General features: G+C 52.1%; 1 protein-coding gene across 1 annotated transcript in view; it reads left to right on the forward strand.

The window, feature by feature from the left end:
- The window catches only part of VWA5B1 (von Willebrand factor A domain containing 5B1), a 59,578-nt gene that overhangs the window by 2,410 nt on the left and 33,946 nt on the right, over positions 1-23,222 (forward strand). The window contains exons 3-10 of the mRNA XM_044452354.1: positions 365-587; positions 1,919-2,064; positions 4,080-4,211; positions 5,345-5,469; positions 8,938-9,114; positions 17,249-17,359; positions 18,194-18,396; positions 19,508-19,622. Coding sequence (XP_044308289.1) covers positions 365-587; positions 1,919-2,064; positions 4,080-4,211; positions 5,345-5,469; positions 8,938-9,114; positions 17,249-17,359; positions 18,194-18,396; positions 19,508-19,622 — 1,232 coding nt within the window. The remainder of the gene's footprint in view (positions 1-364; positions 588-1,918; positions 2,065-4,079; positions 4,212-5,344; positions 5,470-8,937; positions 9,115-17,248; positions 17,360-18,193; positions 18,397-19,507; positions 19,623-23,222) is intronic.

Here is a 23,222-nt window from a genome sequence, read left to right on the forward strand (position 1 = left end):
TCAACAATAATGTATGGTTCAATGACAGCCCACACTTAAGCCACGCTAAACCCTTGAATGTGTTATTGTGTTGTCTGAATGCAGTCATTACCTTCTCAGGTTTTGTTGGCGTGTGTGTGTTGCAAAGGGCCATTATAAAGGAAAAGCCCTCTGCAAATGATTCGGGGGCTTTGCCACTAAATTCTTATTAAGCACCTGTGAACACTTACCGCTATTCCAGGAACACGGCAGGGCAAACATCGCTACCCAAGCACACGGGGAACGTCCGCAGGTCTGGAAAGAATTTGGTGCACCCTTTTCACAAGTCGTTGGGAATTCCAGAAAGGAGGGCTTAGCTTCTGTGTTTCACTTCCTTTCTTGACAGGACGCATCATGCTGGATGAGGATCTGGAGAGGATTGTCTTTGTGGCCAATGTGGGCATAGTTCCCCCGCAGGAAAGGGTCTCCATCTGCATCAGCACCTCCTCAGAGTTGCAGACCCTGCCCAGTGGCGCGGTGAAGGTCTGCCTTCCGGCGGTGTGTGTCCCGAAGGTCCCCCAGAACAGTGCTGAAGCCGCCACCAGCCTCCTGGGCCAGCACCTCCGCTTGTAAGAACCAAAAGCGGGTGACGGAGCGCTGCAAAGCGCCCAGGCAGCGCTGGCCGTGGGGCTGCATCGAAACGAATAACAATGCCAAGGATGGGTTTCAGGGAGAAATGGGGGTCCCCCTGCTGAAGAGGGCACACGTTCTTGTAAACATGGCCTCAGCTAGTGTGCCTGCATAAATGCACATTTTGGAAGACTTGCTATCAGATAGAGGGTGGGGGGAGGCAAAATCTTCACAGTAGAGCTAAAAAGAAACAAAGGATGTACCAAGACAACTGAGCATGTTCTGAAAGATGGGTGTCGGGGGGACTTGTATTCCTTGGCTTAATCTTGGAAGCCCCCTGATCTGGGAAGAACTCCCTTCCTAGCCCAGCAGGCAGCTGGGAAGGGAGGGAGAGAAAGGCCAGGTTTGGAAGAGCACTGGGAGAGGAAGCGATGATGGCTTCCCTCGCTCTTCCACGCATGCCGTGTCGTGGAGTTTGCCTAAGTGCCCTGCCAGTGTGTTACTTACTGGTTTGGTTGGGTTGGGTTTGGTTTGGTTTGGTTTACAAAGGTTGGTCTCTTGTGTTCTCTGAAACTTGTTGTAGTATTTCACCATGTTGGTCTTTAGAAACCATGATAAGAAACAATGGTTTGTTCTGTGGTTTCTCTGCACCATCATGACTGGTTGTGTTGGCTGAACCAGGATCGTGGTTTCCACAGCCCTCCTACCACAGAGACCTCTGGAAAGAGAGGCGACCGCAGTGGCTGCTCTACCCATCCATCCTCCGGGTGGACCAATGAGGAAGAGGCAGGGGACACAGACAGGGAGCAATTCACCTTGGGAGGACTTGGGTGGGAGGATGGAAACCGCACTAATGCAGAAAGCACTTGACTGTCTGCCTGTAGGTCATGGCAAAAAGCCACCCACCATGGTGACCACGCAGGGCTGCTTGCCCTGTTATGTCCAACCCGGGTGAGCAGGAGTGGCCTCAGACCGCCCCAGAATGCATGGCCCAGTGTGGGGGTTCTGGGGTGATTTTGCCGCTGCCCTCTGCCATGTACCTTGCCAGGCTGGGGCAACCTGGCGAGTTACAGGAGGGTAACTGGGCAAAGCCCACCGTGCACACTGACACCCCCCCCCATCATGCAAACCTGGCGAGGAAGTAGGGAAATTGCCATGTGTGGGGATTGGCCCCCTCTGCCGTTGGGTTTAGCCCCTGACAGATTCCCCAGGGAATGCGGCCCTTGACAGCAGAAGTCGCCCCCTGCCGAGCCTGAAGGGGTCAGCGCATGCGGCACTGCGAATGTCACCAGCCGGAAGTTCCTCTCTTGACCCGCCGTCTTCTCCTCGCCAGAGACCAGCACTCTTGTGGGGCGGCTGTTCTGGACCCAGCAGGAAAATTCTGTCTGGCCCATCTCCTGGAGACGGAGGCGGTGAACCCGACTGAGTACGAGTTCAGCTTCTACCTGGAGATTAGAGGGCCGTGCCTACTCGCAGGTAAGCAGCGGCGAGGGGGTGAAGGGGCTTGGTCTTCATGAGGATGTCTAAAAGTCAAAGTGATCGATGCAGATGGGGAGCGCGTTCCACAAGGCAGGGGCGGCCGTGCTGGATGCTCTCTCCTGCCTGCTCCTAAGTAGGGGTGTGCGAGGAATCCATCCGGGTGGGAATCGCTCCGATTCCCTGGACTTTGCAGTGGCCCAGACGCCAGGTTCCTGGTGGGCGTGCCTGTGGTTCGTGGGATGCTGCCCGGAATCGAGGCCCACGCACTGCGCGAGCAGCACCCATTTCTCATGCCAGTTGCAGCCGCTGTGTGCACACCGGAGAGAGTCTCCTCGCGAGAGGCTTTCCAGGAGAGCGGTTCCCCAAGGGCGGGACGTCCTGCTGCACCAGCTGCAGCCTCCGTGTGGGTGGAAGAGGTTGCTGGTTGCGAGGCCCGGGCTCCGTGGGCATTCCTGGGCCGCCGCTCAGCTCAGCTCAGCTCAGCTCAGCTCAGCTCAGCTCAGCTCAGCTCAGCTCGAAAGACCAGCCAAGCCTGAGAGGAAGCCCACGAGTGCTCGGAGGGACGGATTCCAGCAGGGTGCATCCCACCGCTACTCCGAGTGCTCCTGCGGAGGAGCGCAGGGGGCAGTCATGGAGCAGCAACCAGGCCCCGCGCCTCGCTGCCGGCCACTGTCTCCAGCTCTCCCTGCAGACAAGCCAGCCGGGTGGAAGTCCTGGCCATGAGCCCTGCTCACGCCGCCGCTGCAGCCAGCCCGCATCGCTCCCGGGCCGATCGGGGCTTCGTGCAGACAGCAAGCAAAAGAGCAGCACAGGCTCTGCCAGGCGCACGGCGGCTTGGTGTCCTCTGCAGCTGCCCCTCTCCCTGAGCATCGGTCGCCCTGCACGGTGTGCCATCCCACCCTTTTCGTCGTTGCCGGACCCTCGCACCTCGCAGCCTCGCCTCCTCTCTCCTCCGGCTGGGCGCCTGCTTTCCCTTCGTTTCAGAGGTTTGTCCTCCACTGCATAAGGTGGTGGTTGACTGGCCTCATTGCTGCCCCAGTGATTCCCTCTGTCTCCTGCTTCCGTGCCTTGGACACCTCAGCAGCACCTCTCCTGCCTCCCCCTCTGCCACTTCCAGGCTTTTTGACACGCGTCTGCAGTGGTGTCAGGACAAATTCCTACATTCTTTCAGCAATGCCGCTTCATTTGTTTATTCTATGTATATCTCACTTATTTCCTTCCAAGAAACTCAAGGCATTCTCCTCCTCCTCCTCCTCCCAATCTTACCCTCACAACAACAACCCTGGGAGGTAGATTCGGCTGAGAGCCTATGACTGGCCCAAAGCCACCCAGTGACTTCCATGGCCAAGTGGGGACCAGAGCCTGGAGCTCCCAGATCCCCGGCCAATACTCTAACCACTAGGCCACACTGGCTCTCGGAGCGTTTTAGCAACCTTGCAGCTGTTTTCCACACCAGCTGCACTTTGTGGACTAACCCCCATGGGAGCCCCAAGTAGAAGCTGTTACAATAATCTAGTCCAATGCCTAAACTGTAACAATAGTTCCCAGGGCCTAAACCACAGTGGCTGAGCGGTGTTAGTCCCGGACTTTCCCCCATTGTACAGTGTATCTTCTGCACTCCATAACTTTCCTTGAGTTCTGATGGTTTCAAATTACAAGAAGGAGAATTCTTTGAATCAAAGCAAAGTGAATCGAATCGAATCGAATTGTAGGAGAGTTGAAAGGGGCTTGTAATACCGTTGTGTCCAACCCGTGCTGCTTCTCCGCCGGGGGTCCCCGTCCGGCTTCAGTCCCGCACCTTTCCAGTTCAGCAAAGGTGACTCGGCCTGCTGGCTCAACGGACGGCTACGCGAGCACGTTTGGAGGCTTCGAAGCTGAGCCCGAGGGGGTCGCCTGCGGGGGACCCTGCAGCAGTGAATTCCCTGCCTGGCACTAAATGGAACTGGATGAGCATTAAGGACTCTTTTAATCTGGGGTCTCCAACAAAATTGGCCCCTGATTTCCCCACACAGGGGTCGAAAGCCCGACGCACGAGATCCGAGCAGATGCTGACCCGTCGGCCAGGTCGGCCAAGAGCATCGTCATCACCCTGGCCAACAAGCACACCTTTGACCGCCCCGTGGAGATCTTGATCCACCCGAGCGGTGAGTAGCCCATGTGGCGAGGGCCGTTCCTTGCGGCTTGGGACAATCTCTTCCCTTAGCCGGACCTATTTCTGTCCCCAGGGTGTCTTTCTCTCTTTGTCTTGCAAGGATGCAGTGTGGCTGCCGCTCTGGAAACTTGAACAGTGATAGTTAAGTCTTGATGGAGGAAGGGAGGTGGTTGGGTGGGGGGCACAGATGAGGGTCTGAGTGGATCGTTGCATCCAGCTTTGTGCAGATGACACAATAGCTGACATTTTGAGGACGAGCCTGGTTCAACAACAACCCATGTGCAACCCTTCCTCAGCCCTTGAGTGTGGGCTGTGTTGTTGGAACCCAAACGCTGCCTCACATCACATCCTCAGAAAGTCACTGAGTATACAAAGCGCAAAATTCACCAGCCACCCTTTTCTCAGGTTTGGTTCAAACTGCAGCTTCTGTTTGATTCCATCACACAACCTCTGTGCACCTTGGTTGAAGGATGTCAGGAGGAATAGCCCCGACTCTGTAGGGTTCCCAAGTCCTTCCTGTAATTCCCATGCCTAGCAACTTGACTGTTCATGTTAGGGACCTTTAAGACCTTCTGACTCCATTCATCCTTTTCTTCAAACCCCAACCTGTGATTGACCCTTCTTGGGTTGCGAACTGTGGGTTATTTGTGGTCAACAAACCATGATTTGCCTGATTGGTTCAGGGAACGTGATAACCCACAGTTCAGCAACAAACCACTCTCAACCCATGTTCAAGGAAACCTTGAGTGCCCATTATTATGTTGTCTGATCTTAGCCACAGATTTTTATGTGCAAAACACTTAAAGTCCCAAGCCTGGAAGGATGGACAGTCCATTTCAGTTTCTCCTACATCCACATTTTTAAATAATGTACTGATTTTCTCCTGAATGTGGAGAACTGTGAGCACTTTTGCAACCTCTCATGAATCCCAAACTGAAACAAAATACTTACCCATCCTGAGGGCCTGGAGAAGGAACACTCTAGCCGCTTCTCTGAAATAGAGCCACATGCAAGGGGTCAGGGGGTTCCTGAACACGAAGTGCTCTAGGATGCCGCTGCTGCCGCCCCGGTTCCCCACAATGGTGCTCTCTGCTCTCCTTCTGCTCCACCCTGCTGGCTTTCCAGAGCCGCACATGCCTCACGTCTTGATGGAAGAAGGCGACATGTCCCCTGCCGAGTATGAGCAACACCTGAAGGGGCGAAATGACTTCATCAAAGGGATGAAGAAGGATCCCAGTGCAGACAAAAAGGTGAGGGGGCAGGCATGTCACATATCCAACGATGTCATTGCATGTGGCGTGGCATGCCGTCGCTTTTTCCCATGTCATGTTTTGGCTCTTTACCTGGTTTCCCTGACCTCCTCCTCCTCCTCCTCCTCCTGGATACTTGTTATAGTAGGAGAATTTCCCCAAAATTTATGGATTTGATTTGTACCTGGATCTTGTGGCAAACAAATGACACTCCAGGTGACATGAGATTCCAGATTCCGTGCATGTGTTTGCTAAATCTTTTGCTTCTGTTGGCTGCTTGTTCGTCCCTCCCTGTCCTTGTTCTTTAATGTGTACATGCATGTTGGCAAAACCCAAGGCACAGAGTACATCCATTTCACGTGTATTTTATGGACGGTCTGACCTCTTCCATTGTGTTGTCCAGTCATCAACGGATTTTGCAATGAACCAGGTTTTTCTGAGTCATCCGAATCCTTTGGGATGCAAAACCACATTTTATTTCATGCACATTTACCTATAGAAAAATCTGGAAAAATGAAAAAGTTGGTGAAAAATGTGTCGTTCCCCCATACACTAAGGTGCAAAAATACTAATCTTGGGGGAATTGCATAGTTTGGTGGGAGTGCATTTGGAGGAGTGTAAATTTGCACAGGGGTGATTTGTGCCAATGAACACAAGCACATTTGTGCAAAATCTGATTTCATCAATGAGTGGCCAATGGGATGAAATGTGCCGGACACGCTGCAAAATGCAGACAGAGTGGATTTTACAACGCCCATCCAACTCCGTGGAGTTGCAATGACACAACCCTGAGCGGTTTGGCTCCCCCTTGAACTCGCCTCAAAGCCTTCGAGCCGTGCCAGGTAAGTAGCTTGGTGAGAAAAGCTGCTGGCCATATTTGGTGTACGGAGACTCCATGCCAGGGTGGGACGTATCCCTGAGTCCCTGTTGCTGAGGGGGCAGGCACCAGTGGGAGGGGGCTACTGCACTCTTGTCCCCACATGGGCTTCCCGGGGCCATCCCCGTGGAGAGCAGGAAGCTGAGCAAGGCGGAACTTCTGTCTGACCTAGGATGGCTCTTCTCATGGTCCCAACTGCACATCTGCTCCAAGGAAGGGTGTTGGCCCTCCGGGGTCCCTAGACTGGCCGACTCCATGGCCAACTATCCCGGAATGCTTTGCTCTGAAAAAGGGTCCTTAAAGGGAGGCATTTGGGTCTGGTGGATTCTCTGCAGAGGAGAATCACAGCAAGGAAGTGGCTGGGGAGGGTCTTCTGGGGAGCCGAGCTGGTCTGGCCTCACTCTGAGGGGGCCATGTTGGCCTGGAAAGCTGGGATTTGTAGTCCAACTCATCTGGAGGGTCCCAGGCTGGGGATGATTGCTGTAAGGCAGTACTGAGGGAGGTGGGTGCTTTGGAAGATGAGGTCCTGCAGCTGAGGAAGGAGCGCAGCCTCATCGTTGCAAGTGCTGGACTGGAGCTGCTGGTTCCCCTGCAATAAAGCAGGAGGAGGATAAATTGTGTTTATCCTGTAGGAACAAAGGGTAAATAATAAGGATAAAGGAGAAGGAGAAACTGTGTTTCTGTTTAATCATTTGGAGAGGCCCCGTGTGACTTGGATCAGGGAAGGTGTTTGCTCAGAGTCTTTTCTCTCCCCCTCCCCTCCCCCTCCCTCGCCTATTATCCAATTATGGTATAAACGCATGAAAGCTCATTAGCTGCCCACCGATTCCTGAGCGTGTTTGTCCCACAAAATCCTGCCTGCTAATGAGCATTTGCACAACATGCTGGAGACAGGGAATTAATTACCGTTTCCTAGACATTCCTAGACTAAATGAATCTGAGCGGAGGAGCAGCGTGGCTGCTGATGGTCTGAAGGAAACGGGGGCAGGCCCTGGAAATGACTCTGCCTGCTCATTCGCCACTCTCTTCAAGTGCCTGCTGGCAGAGTAATGCTCTGGATCGAATGGGATTACGCTGGAGGAAGTAGGCCAGGGCCCTCAGGGCCAGGGAGCCGAGGTCCAGTTTGGAGAAGCTCTGAGGGGCTTCATTCCAACTGCACGTCGTGGCTGAGGGTGGAAAAGGCGAGATAAATATACCAAAAAGACCGGCGTATTTTTGTATAAAGCTGTATGAAAGGCTATTTGTGTTGGATTGTGCCCTTGTGGAAAATGAAGATTTGAAAGGCTGGGAAAGCCCTCTTTGGCTTTTCGGTTGCTTTACTGCATTTCTGTTAAAACTTAAAGGCAGCCTGAACAGAGGAAAGCGGCAGCTGCAATTCCGCGCACAAACAGCAGGCACAAATTTCCACAGCCAGACTGAAAACTGCTCTGGGTGCTGCCAGAGGCCTGGGAGGGGAGCAGGGGCTGGAGCTGCTGCTGAGAGTCCACCACCTTGGGGCCAGGCGGGCCTCACGGGGGCACTCCTCCCAGGACCGAGGGGCCACCACTCAGAAGTGCTCTCCATTGTGGTCACCCTCTGAGCCCCCTTGAAGAACTGGAGGAGGTCCTTAGGCGTCCTGGCATCTTCCTGCCTCCAAAGGCCCAGTGGTGGCTGAGAGAAAGGACCTCCCTGCCCGGGCGAACTTAGTGGGCTGGGTGGCAACCCAAAATGAAGGCTTCGGGCAAAGGCTGGCAGCCTCCAGGGCCAGGCCTCCCCATCTGATCTCCCTGCTCGCTCAAACCGTCCCCACTGGGCCAGGCTGTAGGCACGACCAGGCTTGCTCTGAGTGGGTGGGATTATCTGGGTGCACCCCAGATGCTTTGGACTTCAACTCCCATCTGACCCAGCCAGCACAACCTGTAGCCAGGAATTCTGGGAGCCGTAGTTTGGGAAGGCATCTTCTGGATCTGTTCTCCACCCACAAAACTGAGGGAAGAGGCATGCCTAGGTACACCTGTCTTCGTCCCCACAGGCCGGACTGAACCAAGGTGAGAGTTAATCTGCCTGAAATGCAGAAACTGAGTGCTTCAGCTGAGGTCACGTGAACCTAGCCAGGAGCCCTTTCAGGGTTTTCAAAGTCTGCTCCAGCACAGCTTCTCTTTAAACCTTGTGATGCTAAGTTACGTTCAAGTTGCAACTAGATGATGATGATGATGATGATGATGATGATGATTATAACATTTCTATGCCGCCCCTTGCCGAAACCTCGGGGCGGCTTACAACACGATAAAATACAATGAAATACAATAGCACATAATAAATTACCATTAAATACAAAATACAAAAAATACATTGGTTTACAAATATAAGATTAAAATTATCAGTATAACTTAAGTAAATAAAAATATAGGAGGAGAAAGAGAAGGGAGAAGAAGTTGCCCTGGCCAGATCATATGTTTTAACAATTCAAATGATGTTTAAATAAAAATAAAAAATACCGAAAAACCAGTAACGATGGTGCCAGGTCCATCGCAAGGCAGGCCCTTCTTCGTTTAACGAGCTTTCGAGAAAGGACAGCCCCGCCATGCCAACTTCTGCGCTGGTTGTTGCAGACAGAAATTATCAGGAAGCGCCTCCACAAGGACATCCCTCACCACCCCGTGGTCATGCTGAACTTCTGTCCAGACCTGCGGACCTCCCAGCCCAAGCTCAGGAGCAGTCAAGGAGAGTTCATCTTCCTTGTCGATCGCAGTGGGAGCATGAGTGGAGCGAACATCAGCCGGGTCAAGGTAGGCAGCTCCGCGTATGAGCCGTGGCTCCGGCTCCCGCGTGTGTGTGTGCGGGGGGGGGGGGTGTGCTCTGCTTATAATGTCCGTGGTTACAGTGGGCGATGGGAGGCAGGCATGGGCTGCACCTTCACGCAGGGCCTGGCCGTGCCGGGCGTTTCTGGAGGGGGACCAGGTACTCCCAAAGACTCCCACGCCCTCTCTGGGGACAGGCAGGGCAACTCAGGCTGGGACAAACCCTTTCAGAGCCCCCGCTCCAGAATCCACGGACTTCCTCTCGTGCTCGGCCCAGTCCTGCAAAGCAAGCCAGAGACGTCAGGGTCAGGAACCAGGCGTGTGTATCAGGGCAGAACAAGGACATGCTCCGGAACAAGCCAGGGCTTGAGAAGCAGGAGGACAAGCAGAGGCACAGATAGCCTGAGGCAGGGCACACGGCGAGGCAAGGGCCGGAGCACCGCGGGCGAGCAACCCTGCACCGCTGAGGCGACCGGGCGAGGCGGGAGACAGCAGGGGCCAAAGGCAGCGAGGGTCCGGCGAGAGGCAGGGTCTGAACCACAGCAGGAAGGCCGCGTTGCCAGCGTGAGGCAGCAAGGCAGGGTACAGGCACTGCAGCCAACAGAGGGACTTGCATCGCTGTGGCCAGTCCCAGAGGCTCCCAGCCGATGCTCCTCAAGCTCAGAGAGATCAGCCCAGGTTGACTAAAGCTGCTCCCAGCCACAGGGTCCCCCTGTGACTCAGATGACAGTTCTAGCTGCAGAAGCACCCCCAAAGTATGAAGCTTGCCCTTTAGGGGGAGCGCAACCCCATTCAGAACAGGCCGGGTGTCTTTATGTATTTATGCATGTATTTATAGGCTGCCTCGAATCGCCAAGGCCTTCCTAGGCAGCTTACGATATAGAAAACATATCGACAAAGTAAAACACATCAAAACCAATTAAAACACCTATAAAAGCAATATAAAAAGGGCCTCAGCACTCAGGCTTACGTGTTAAAAAAATTCCTAAAAGGGTTATGTCTTTGCCCGGCGCCAAAAGGGAAATGAAGACGGCGCCGGGTGAATGTTTGTTTGTTTTGCATGCACGAAACCTCATCTGGAGTGTGGTGACCAGTTCTGGGTGTTGGAAGAATGGAAGCAACTTGGAAGAAGGGCAGGGAAACGGCCCAACACATGGGGCACTTTTCCCTGTCTGGAAAGTTTGAAGGAACTACTTACGATTAGCCTGGGCATTAAAAAAAAGGGTGAGGGGGACATGGAAGCGCCATGCAGAGTTTGCTGTGCTAGAGAAGCAGGCAGAGGAGGCGGCACGGGGGCTGCTGGGCTTCCCCAAGGGCAGATTTCTGTGGAGCCTTAGGAGCCACGTCTGGATGTTACGCACACTTTGCAAATTGAACCCGTTTCTTGCAACCTGTCAAATGGAGGAAGGGCAGCTATGGGGCGGGGGGTGTGTGGGGTGATACACAAGCCTTGGATTTTCTGCACTAAGCAACGCATTGGATGGGGGAACCTACGAAACCCCACAGAACTCCCTGATCGTGTGATTCTGGGACTCGTCTTCCAGAAGCCGCTGTGATAACCGGAGTCACCCTCCTTCCGCTTGTGCCAAGAACCTGCCTCCCTGCAGCCTTTCCTTCTGCACGGCAGACGTGGCCAGTAGACGACACGCGTCTCTCCGTGGGCAGCCACCTGGGCAGAGCCTGCAGAGGCCACCCCCGGTCTGCGAGCGGCCACAGGCGTCCGGTGTGGCCGGCCCACGCTGCACTTGCAGCATTCTCTTTCACTTAGGCACACGTCAGATCATGTCCTCCAAAGCCTTTTGTTCTGAAAGGAGGGGAAACGAAAACCTTGCGGCAGGCATCTGCGCTGCACGGTTGACGGTGGCTGATTCATCTGGGGACCACCCTGTATGGCAGGCAGCTGGTTTGCAGGAGACCAAATGGTTGGCTTCGGGGCAACAAAAGCTGCTTCCTGGGGGAGAAATGGTTCTGTGCTTTGCTACAGTTCCGACTTCGATTGCCGCTGCTACTGCTGCTTTCTCCATGCTGTCCTTCCCGCACCAGACACCGTGCAGGCCATGAGACGACCCCACACAGCCCCTTAGGTTGGGCAACCCAGATGGTGCTGCTCCTTGTGTCCGGTCACCTGGTAGCAGTATGTGAGGCTCTGCTGAGGAGTTCTGCCCTGCTCCCGGGACCCGGCCTGGCAGCACAAACGCACCTTTGCATACACCGGGCATATGCCAAGGGTCCTGTGCAACCCGGAACCCCCGTTTTGCGGAGTTTGAGCTGCATGCAGCCTTTTCCGTGTACACTTGTATACTCAAAGGACTGCTCTTCCTCAGCTTGCACAACATCAGGGAGGGGGCTAATCCCTGTGACCTAAAATGTAATGCTCAGAAGGGGTGGAGGAGGGGATGTGACTGCAGGTCTGTCCCTTCAGTTGAGCAGGGAAGCAAGAGAGAGCCGTGTGAGAGAGAGAGAGAGAGAGAATATGAGAGAGAGAGAGAATATGAGAGAGAGAGAGAGAGAGAGAGAGAGAGAGAGAGAGAGAACATGGCTAACACTTCATCAGAAAAGGGCGATCTTTTTCAGTACTCCCGGAACCGTTTTGCAAAGCAAAGCACCCCTTCGTTTTCCGTTCACACAGCCCGGCCCGGATGGGAGGTGTGGGGTGCGTGCACGGGGCCACTGCAGCCACGCAAACCCCCACGCGTGGGCTTTCAGAGGAGCTTCTGACCGCTGCCCCTCCACCCCAGTTGCCAGCCTGTTCTGTTGCTATGGAGTGAGAACGCCGGTGCTGCCGATCCCCTCAGAGCTGCTGAAGCTTTCATCGCTTGGGGCTGGTCTACAGCCAGCTGTGCTCTCCTGATCTTGGCTCATCTTGGAGGCTAAGCAGGGCCAGGCAGGATTAGTACTTGGGTGGGAGACGACCTGTGTGCCCCCACTGGAGGGTGGGAGGGTGCTGTTGTTCTCCTGTCCTGCTTGCGGGTCCCTCTGGGCGGCCACTGTGAAACCGCACGGGCCCAGGTCTCATCCAGTCCTTCTGCCCGCGCAGGAGTTTGCCTCGAGACGCTGGGCACAGCCAGCCCCTTCCTCCTTCGGGAGGGACATGGGCAGAGCCCTCACTTGCATGCAGAACGTTCCCGGTTCGATCCCCGGCATCGCCAGGCCAGGCGAGGGAGAAACCCGCCTGAGATGCAGAGGCGCTATTGCTGCCGGCCCGTGCTGGCAATACTGGATGGACCAAAAGGCAGGGCCGCACGGTCAGCACACGGTCAGCACAAGGCAGCTTCCGGGCCTCTCCTTGCCAGTTGTTCCTGTCAATGGACGGCTGGATCCGGTTCCCACACCCTTAAAAGTTAACCCCTCATTGTGTCCTCGGCTTTTCAAATAGGCAGGCACTTTTGAATATGTTTTTAGGGGATTCACTCTTGTGTGCCACGGATCTTCAGGCTCATCCACGACCCTCTGGTGGCCCCTGCAAGAGCACCCCGTTCTCTATTTGGGGCTCGCTTCGAGTGTTTCCCTCTTACTCTGCTCTTGTGCTTGGGAGAGCTTAGGACAGGCTTGCTATGGATCAACCGGCTTGGTTACAGTCCTTCTGCGTTTTGAATTGTCTCATCACATTTCAGTATTTAATGGTTCTTTGAGCAGTTTTATATTTTGCATGATTTCTATAATTTTAATAATTACTTCATCAATAACATCCATCATTCATTGTTTATTAATCACATCCATCCATTGTCATTTGTTTAATGATTTGATCATTAGCGATAGCGATAACGTTGTTGTTGTTAGTGGCAAAGTCGTGTGCCTGACCCGTCAGGACCCCATGGGCAGCATTCCTCCAGGCAGTGATAACATTAATGGTTGTTAATTACTCATTATTGAAATGATGAATACTTTTATTTTGAAAGAAGCCATGGGTCTTTTGAAAACAATAGTGTTTATTAGATTTTAATAATAATGCTGATAATCCTAGCTGAAGAAAATTCAGCCCCCAAGAGAGGGTGAAAACAGTCCGCCATCCCCCTCTTCTGCAAAATGCTTAGGCTGAATCTCTTAGAACTGGATTTGGAAAGCCAGCCCCGAGTGTGCTTGAGATTTTGCTCTGTTCCCAAAGGCAATTCTGCTTGAATACGGCTACTTTTGGTGCTATTTTTGGTGCTCGTAGGCTAAGACTCAACAGAGAACTCTTCCCTGTTACTGAAATCCACTTCAGAATAAACCTCTTTCCCCTTTTGTTTATTCCTTTCTTCTCCCTTTTGTGCAGGCAGGTATTTCTGCTTCCTCAACAGATACCTTATTTTAGATCAATTTATTTGCCCAGGACTGCAACTCAGATATGCAAAGCAAAATCGCATCTTCTCTCTGTGCCAGAGTCTGGCAGGATTGATTCAGAGATAAGTGGGGAAGGCAAGCTAAACGTCTGAGCAAACACATGCAGAGATCTCAGGCCTCCTGCTGGTATATAATGATTTTGTGATTTTCTCATAGTGACTGTTGATTGCTAGAAGCACAAAAGATTGCGGTCCGTAAAATGCATTTCTTGAGAGGCTCGTTATTCTATTATATTGTTATCCTGCGTCTGTCAGACAAAACTGGCCTGGCGGAGCCGCTCGCTCCATTCAGAAGGACGCGGTGCAGCTTTGCCTCGCACAAGCCGAGCGCGGCCTCGGAGGGAGCGGGCCCTGGCGAGGGGTTGCTCTGCGGGGCAGGGAGGGGAGGAGGCGGCGCCGCCAGCCCTGCCTCAGCCCCTTCTCGGCACAAGCGGGGCAAGACGCTTCCTCGGCCAGGCAGCCTGCGGAGCGTTTTGTGCGGGGAGGAAGTGGCCCTCCTGCCCTCCTTCGTTGCCGTGGGCCATGAAGTCACTTCGCATTCATGTGACCCCAGGAATAAAGGCCCACAACGTCCTGCTCAGCTCTCGCACCTTCAGCTGGGCTCCCTCTGTCATGTCTGGTCTCCCTTTCCGTCTGCTGCCTTCAGCTTGGATGGTCTTCTCCAGGGAGCTTGGCCTTCCCATGGTTTCTCCGCACTCCCGACTGAGACCAGCATGGCCCCCCACCGACTTCTGGAATCCCAGGGCAGTGCTAGTGACCAGAAAGAGCCAGGACTCGGCCCGAAGGAAAAGAAGCGGGCACCTATGATATGCTAATTTAGATGCTCTATTATTATTATTATTATAACATTTCTATGCCGCCCCTTGCCGAAACCTCGGGGCGGCTTACAACATGATAAAATACATTGAAATACAATAGTGCATAATAAATTACCATTAAATATAAAAATACAAAAAATACATTGATTTACAAATATAAAATTAAAATTATCAGTATAAAATAAAAATATAGGGGGAGAAAGAGAAGGAAGAAGGGGTTGCCCTGGCCAGATCATATGTTTTAACAATTGAAATGATGTTTAAATAAAAAGGTCTTTACCTGGCGCCGAAAAACCAGTAACGACGGTGCCAGGCGGACCTCTTTGGGGAGTGAATTCCATAGGTTGGGCGCCACCGCAGAGAAAGCCCTCCTCCGGGTACTTACTCTCCTAATTTCTTTCATGGAGGGTTCCCGGAGAAGGGACTCTCCCGCAGATCTCAAAGGGCGGTCGGGCATATTCAGCTCTAAGGACTGAATGTGTCTTTAAGGGAGCTTGTCCCCTGAGGACACCCCTGTCTGTAAAAAGGGATTCATGGACTGGGAAAAGGAAGACATCTGATAGCAGGAAAAGCCACGCAGGAGGATTCAGTCCCGCCAGTTTGGCTTCCCTGTGGGTCAGGATGGCACCGTGTTCTGCCGCTCCCGGACTGACGGCTATTGTAGTCAGTTTTGCTGCATCTGAAATGTGTTTCTATTAGTGGGTTTGCTGATTTATTTATTAGGTTCATGCCCCTCCTTTTTCTTATAAAGAACTCAGAGCGGCTTTCCTCCTTCTCCTGCTGCTCCCATTCTTATGCCCATACCAGCAACAGCCCTGCGAGGTAGGCTGGGCTGAGTGTCTGTGACTGGCCCAAAGTCACCCAGTGGGCTCCGTGGTGAGCAGGGACCAGAACGCAGGCGGCCCTTGGTCACCACACCTCACCGGTCCCCTGGGCGCTAAGCTCTTTCCAGGCTGAAATTTCTGAGGGCTCCCACGAGCGGAGGCTGCTCACGAGTGACCTGGGCAGGTGTGGCAGCACAAGGAAACTCAGAGGTCACTCGTGGTGTCAATGCCTGTAGGAAAAACACCTGAGATTCCGGTAGCCTCCCAGACTTCAGCTTTGCAGGACCTACTTTGCTCTTTGCTAGAAGCCGAAGATGCACCAGCTGGAGCTTTGCGCAAAATATCCCAGGAAGAGAAACAGAATTAAGCAATAAAGTACTTCTGAGCAGGTGTTCAGCCCAAGAGTGCCATTTCAGTACCAAACCTAGAATTCATCTTCCAGTCCTTTCACACACAAAGCTATCCCCTTCCCCCTATTTGTTAAGCTGTTGGGAGCTGGTCGGTCCCGTCCCATCCCAAGGTAATCACCCCCACCTTACAAGATATGCAGACTCTCTAGAGGTGGAAGAATTGTTCAGTTTAGCTTTCTCACCCATTGAGCACGTCTGTTTTTCTGGTTGTTGCTGTTGAAATGCAGATTGTCTTGTCTTAATACTTACAAGCCGTGGTCTGTTGACCACAAACAACCCCCAGTTCTCAACCCAAGAACAAACCATGTGTACTTTTCATGGACCATTTGTGGTTCACAAGCCATGGTTTGTTAACATGGCTGGGTTCAGACAATGTGATGACCCCACGATTCAATGCCAACACATGCTTGACCTTTGCTTGATGGGCCAGCCATGTGGCTGTGTGGTACGCCCCTTCTCGTGCCAGTGCATTTGGTCCCCTTTTCCTAGTTGCAGAACTTGGCATTGGTCCCTCTTGAATGTCATTCTGTCGCTTTCAGCCAAGTGCTCCAGCTTATCAAGATCACCTTGAATTTTGCTTCTGTCTTCCAGGGTATTAGTTATCCCAGCTAATTAGGCATCATCTGCAGATTTGATCAGTATTCCTTGCACGTCTTCATCTGAGTCATTAATAAAAATCTTGAAGAGCACTGGACCCAGGACTGGGTCTGGAGGTACCCCACCTGTTACCTCTCCCCAATCTGAGAGGTGCCATTGATGAGCACTCTCTGAATCTGATTCTGTAGCCAATTGTGGATATAAACTTCTCGGATAGGAGAATTCACGTTTCATTTGGGGTCAGGGTGTCACTCCCTGGTAGAGGATGCAAGGCTCAGCTTCACCCTCTGGCAACTTCACGGAGGATCCACCCCCAAGCCATTAGCTAAGCATTGCAGCTCTTCTACAAATAAGCAATTTTACAGATAACTATAGCTGTAAAGATTTTTTTTTAATCTATTTGGAAGCGATATGGGAGAAATTGCAAGCCTGAAGGGACAATTATTTTCATATAAACAAGTTTATACTTGGGTAGGTGGGATAATGGCTTTGGATAAAGAGGAAATGGTTGTCTCTTTGTGTTGCTGAACCAGTTCTTCCATCACATCTTACAAAAGGGGAAATTACTTAATCTGAGAGGGAGACAAACAGGTATCAGTGCCGGGAAAGCAGTCCTTTGGAAGCATGCAAATAGCAGGTGATAAATTGCTATGTACATGTCGCTTTCTTTTAATCTTTCTTGCTGGTGGGTCTGTTTCTTCTCATTTTGTGGAAGAACTGCAGGCAACAGAGAATTAACCTTGCTGGAGTTAAGTGGGGAGTCTGCCTGCTGTCCTACAAGCTGCCACTTTGGTTTAGGCTGAAGGTGTTGACTGGTCCGATTAAAGAATGTTTACTGCCCCTTTTCTGCCGGGGATGGATCCTGACACGGAGCACTCACCTGGAGGGGGCGGGTTTCTGGCAGAGGTTCTTGACCATCAGCATCAGGGGCATTGATTCTGGGCTCAAACCTACCCAAGGCTCCATTTTACCTTTGCTGGGACTGATCCACATGGTGGCCTTCCAGAATTTGCACCATTAAGTCCTGCTTTGTGCAGTGGAACCTGCATTTGGCACAGCCTGGAACCTTTTCACCTCTCAAGGCATTACCTAACTGTGTGTATCGCCAAACAAGTAGGTCCTGACAACCAGATCCTTCCTGCTCTCTGTAGGATGCCTTGTCGGTCATTCTGAAGAGTCTTATGCCAGCCTGTCTGTTCAACATCATCGGATTTGGATCGACATTTAAGGCGCTGTTTCCTTCCAGCCAGGCCTACTGTGAGGTGAGTGAAAGCCTTCCGGGACTTAATAGCCCTTCATCCAGAGGCAGCAACAGGACTTTGGGGTGATTCTGAAAGTTATGCAGGCCTTCTCCTATTCACCAGGGGAGGATGGTTACATAACTCCCGGCTGTGTCCAGCCACGCGTGGCGGAAGCTGGTTTCATTCCATTTCTATAGCAACATTACTTTTATGTAAAACGCACATGCGACATTTGTAAGCCTTTGATCCTAAATATGCATTTGGCTTGCATTTATTTATTTATTTTTCCATTTATAGCCTGCCTTTTTCCTACAAAGGGCTCAAGGCAGCTTACATCATTCTCCTCCTCCATCTTATCCCCACAACAACAACCCTGTGAGGTACGTTGGGCTGAGAGTCTGTGACTGGCCCAAAGTCACCCAGGTGGCCCCATGGCTGAGCGGGGACTCGAACCCGGATCGCCTGAGTCCCAGTCCCACGATCTTCACCACGACACCACACTGGCTCTCTACAGTGTTTACATTTACAATGTTTTGATGCATTTTCACCTAAAATATGGACCGTGGTATATTTTTCAGCTGAGAACTGTAGCTCAGAATTCAAAGAAGCACAGAGTCCAAAAAAGCAACCATGTTGTGATCTGCATATCAGTCCAAGAATTAAGACCAGCTCGATTCAACTAGGCGCAGAGGAACAAAATCCTCAAGCATTTGTAGCAGCATGAAGGCAGAAAGGGGATCTGCTGACTTGCTCTGCACCCCCGGTCACACCCGCGTCGTGGGACTTGGTGCCTTCCGTGCAACGGCAACAGGGCAGCCCCAGCGTGCGCACTCACCTCCTCTTCTCTCTCTGCAGGAGAATTTGGCCTTTGCATGTGAGAGTATCAAGAAGATCCGGTCTGACATGGGTGCTACCAACATCTTATCTCCTCTGAAATGGATCATCCGGCAGCCCATCCACCGAGGCCACCCCCGGCTGCTTTTCCTGCTGACCGACGGTGCTGTCAGCAACACCGGGAAAGTCCTGGAGCTTGTACGGAATCACTCGTTCTCCACCAGGTAGAGAAGGACCCTCTGAGCCGCTCGCATGAGCTCCTGGTGGATCCGGCACCAGTGAGGTGGCCTCAGCCTGAGCTTCTGAGGAGCTGCCCACGGTGCCGAACCTATTGGCAGCTGGGGCCCAGCACCATGGGTAATCTCTGAAGAGCTCAGACTGAAGCCACGAGTTGGTAGAGTGCTCCACCGATGCGGAAGCCAACGCTGCCAACCCCTGGAAAGGCCGGAAGAACCATCCAGGATGGGAATTTGGACGGGGTGGCAGAGGTGTTGCGGAAGGTTGATCGGCCAACGGGGCTTTGCAGGAGCCAGTGGCTTCCCTGGTTCATGGAGACCAGGGCACAAAGCCATTGATTTCCACTACTGAGAAGCTAAGTGTTATGTGGAACACAAGAGGGACCTGCAACAAAGGGTTGCAGCACGCAGCGCTCTGGGATTGCAGCGCACCACCCATTCCCTCTTCCAAGATCCTCTGTTCTGCTTCCCGTTCGTTTGCCTGCTTTTCCACTCAGCCACCAGTCAGCATTCTGTGCTGGCTGAGCGTTTATTCATCAAAGCTTTTATATACCACCCACTACAAGCATCTCAGGATGGTTTGACAATAAAAGCAACACAAAATAAAGTACAGCACAGCGTCCAACTGAGGCCTTGCTGGGATGTCTTTTCTAACTTTTCTGCACTTCTGCAAACCGCGAGATTCTTCCAAGGGTGCAGATATTAGGCGTGGGTAGATGCATCTGTGCCAGCCTCGGGGAGACCTCTGGGCTTTTGAGCACGGGCTCATCCCATGTCTGCACAAACTTGTTATTCACACACACACGCCTGGCGGGGGCAGGTTGCTCCCACTTTTTGTAATATACAAACACAATGGCAGCTTTAGGACTTCTTCCGTGCATTCTGAGGAGTTCCACAGCTTTTTTTTAAGTGCAATATTATCTGGAGAGGCAGGAATGGACCAGGAAGAGATGCTTATGCATTTTCACAATTCCACAGTTCTGAATTCTAGGTGGACAGAATTCTCCTAGTGGGGGAGCTGGGAAGGTGCTTTCCTCCCACCGCAGTCCCAGCTCCTTGGCTGGGGGCGCTCCTGACCCTGTGTTCTCTCCTGCGACAGGTGCTTCACTTTTGGCATCGGGCAGAACGCCTGCCGAAGGCTGGTGCAGGGCCTGGCTGCGGTGTCCAAAGGAAGTGCGGAATTTCTGGTCGAGGGGGAGAGGTTGCAGCCGAAGGTACTGCTGCCGCGTGATCATTACAGCGGGTAGCTGGGAAGGAAGCCCTTCCTTTCTCCCCTCTGGAATAATGGCAAAATCCTCTGCTTTGTGTTTGCCTTCTTGTTCCATTCACTTTTTGGTTGTCCCTTGTGGTGAATCTAAAGCCAGTATGTGCCCTATTCAGCTTTGGCTTATTTCTGAGCAAACATGTTTTGGAGTTCTGTTTAATGTGGGGAGCTAGCAGCAGGGGAAAGGGAGTTCCTTCGCGTAAGACTTGAACTGTGGCCTGATTGTAAACGTGCATCAGTGGGGTGGTGAGAACTCGCTTGTTCTTTCTGGCTTTTGCTGGCTTCTGGTAACTATGCATAGATCTGAGCTGTTGCCTGCTTACCTTTCAGTAAACATGCACAGGACCTGAAGCCTTCATTTAAGCAGTTTGCTCATACAAAGATTGATTCAGCGGGGTCTGCCTATTTTCTTTACAGCTGCAGCCCCTTTGTCTTAGGCTTCACCCACCTCCGGATGATTTATTTATGCATAGAAACATAGAAACTTTCAGTAATAAAGGCTCTGAAGCTGTAAAAAGCAGCAGGGCGAAGCTAGATTCACAGAAACACAGCAAGTCAGAAGGGGTCTTCTGGGTCATCTAGTCTGACCCCCAGCTCCACTCATGACATGCCTACCATGTGCATGTCCAGCCTATCCTTGAACTCCCTCACAGGTGGGGCCTCAACCACCTCCCAGGGAAGCCCATTCCATACCCCTGGGGTCCTAACCATCAGGAAGTACTTCCTGGCATCCACCTTGAACCTTGGTTCCCTGGTTGGAGCATGTCCTGCCCTCCTCCTCAGAAGTAAAACCACTGCAAAACTATGAACAGTAAAATGAATCCAGTGCAAACTCACAGGCCATTCCTAAAAACGTGCGGGAATCGGAAGGTTGTAGCCTGCTTATGAAACCCTAGCAGGGAACTCTCCAGGCTAGTCTCCCCAGGAAGGGGCCGTCACCACAAAGGCCCTCTCCTGCGTTCCCAGCAAAGGGTGGTGGGGCCACGAGAAGGGCAGGCTCATGCAGGGGAACACAGATGAATAACCCATGAAGGAAACCCGTGGAGTGTGGCTGAGCTGGGAACCGCAGCTTGTTCACCTTGGTCAGTTACCTAGCTGAGCTTCAGACCGTGTGATTAGCCATGCTCCAGCCACAACTCACGTTTCAGCGCCAGCCTGTGTTCATCCCACACTCAGTGCAAGGGAGAGACTGAAGGTCCATAGCAGAGCCCCTGCCTCATAGACAGAAGTTCCCAGGTTTGACTTGCAGCATGTCCGAGCTTGTTAGGCCAGAACAGCGATAACAGCAACGATCTTGCGGCTTGGTGTCGAGACAGCGAGATGAACCTTCTCTGTGCTGCGGAGTATTCCCTTGGCTCTAGGAAGGCAGTGCAAACCTCAAATCATTGGAGCCAGTCAGTAGCTATAATGAAAAGAATCGGCGTGCATTCAGTCTGCCGAGCACATGGGAAAGCGGTACACATGCTCAGTTTGAGTCTGGTGGCCCTGCTCTGAAGAATCTGGGCTCTGAACACAATTGGTAATTGGGATCAGCACGGCTGGGAATCAAAGACCTCTCCGTGCACTTGAGTGATGTTTCCTGGTAAAGCTTCGTTTTATCTGACCTGCTAAATATTGGGACTGTCAGTCAACAGGCCCCCCGGGGGGAGACTTGGAGGGCAAAAGGAAGGCACTCTCAGAACAGCCGCGCAGCTGTCAAAAAGTTGCTGGTGTCATCCGTCAGCCGTTGCTGCATGTGCGGGGCACCGAAGCCTCCAGGGCGCCTCTCCAGCACAGCGCCAATTGGAGGTGCTGGCCCTGAAGCATCCATTAGCCCTCTGGTCCTTCACACCAAGGGTGGCCGTCATTCTCATCCGTGGCTCTGAAGAGGCAAGGAGGCCGAGCGGCTCCGTGAGAGAAGCCCCCAAACCTGCCGTCAGGCAATACCTCGATCCGAGCTCTTGAGAGCGAGTAGCAGATCCACTTCTCCAGAAATCTTGCTCAGGTTGGACGCTGAGCTTGTGGACTGCAAGCTGTTTCGGGCGGATGTGGGTAGACGAGGGAGCATCACACAGGCAGGAAAGAGGTGCTGTCGGTTGGAAGAGCAACTCTTCTGGAGGATGGTTTGTGGCTGGCCTTGGATGGGGATGCCCTCCCCTTACAAGGCCAAGTCGCGGGGCACAGCTGGCCACCCACGCGCAAATTATGCCCATGCTCGTCAGCTGCAACGCACTGTGTGCAGGGCTGCCATTGGAGATGGCCCGGAGATTTCAGCCAGAGCAGCGTCCGCCTCAGCAGCGTCCGTTTCTCAGGGCAAGCAACAGCTTGGACTTGACTGGTGCAGATAATAAATTCCATGAAGTGGTCACTGTATTTGAATTCACACTATTCAAAATCATAATTCTTTTTTTCTTTTTTTTTTAAATAAGTTTCATTTGAAATTATAATCCTAAAAAACAAAACAAAAAGAAAGCTACAGGCAACATCCATCATCAAAAACTTCAAGCCCTCTGGGTCAGCCCTCACACCCTTCTTTTCCCATTTATGATAACTTAAAAACATTTAAATCTGAGCCAAGTCCCGTTTCTCTAGCCAAGAATAAAGAGAGTCCCAAGTTTGATAGAAGTCAGTATCTTCTTTCTTCTTCAGTGATAAAGTCAACCTATCCATTTCTGCACAGTCCAGAATCTTTTTTAGAATCAGTTCATCGGTGGGTAGTTCCTCACTTTTCCAGTGATGAGTGAATGCAATCCTCGCCGCAGTGATTACATGTATCAGCGTCATAATTCTATGTACAATACAGTAAGACACATTCTTGTTTGACACAGAGATGACACTTCCAAGGAGACAGGGCTGGAAGCAGTAAGGGCGAATGGAGTATTTGACCAGCACAAATCTGGGAATGAGCAACTGGAACTGTCGTGTTCTGTATGGATCAGAAGGTCATTACTCTTTGGGTTTGCACTCCCAAATTTTGTTATGCTCTCTTTTGCTCAAAGAAAGGCAGTCAAACACACGTATCTGGTGCACTGAGAACGTTCTCGCAACTGATCCTCCTGCCAATGATGCTTGCTCTCGGCAGTGAAGGAGAAAAAGCAATAATGATGCAGAAACTCCAAGGAGCAGAAAATGGCAATCTGAAACATCAACTGCAACACAAATACAATACAATCAGAGGGTGGCATTTTATATTAAGAGCTCAGTGCGATGATAAAAGCAGCAGTTTAAAGGATTTAAAGAGGAGGCCAGGCCAGCTGTAGTTGGTGTGTTACTATCCACCGAGCTTCTCTAGGAGGTGAAACATAAGAGGAGCCAGGATGCTGAATGCAGATTTTTGGACCAGCTCATGTTGGAGGAAGCAGTCGCCCAGATATTCTGGCCCCAAGGCAGATAAGATACATTCAGGAAGTGCAGTTCTAGGAGAAACCCTGTCGCCCTTCAGATTATGGGCATTCTATGAAGAATTGCAGAGAAATGCTGGTCTTTTCCCCCCACCTTTTGTCAAAACAGCTGGATGGCCAATTGGACTCAATTCCTCCTTCCTCTCCAGAGCACCCGCTAAACTACTTCT

The sequence above is a fragment of the Varanus komodoensis genome, unplaced genomic scaffold (assembly GCF_004798865.1).
Source record: "Varanus komodoensis strain SLA01 unplaced genomic scaffold, ASM479886v1 scaffold71, whole genome shotgun sequence".
NCBI classification, from domain to species: Eukaryota; Metazoa; Chordata; class Lepidosauria; order Squamata; family Varanidae; genus Varanus; species Varanus komodoensis.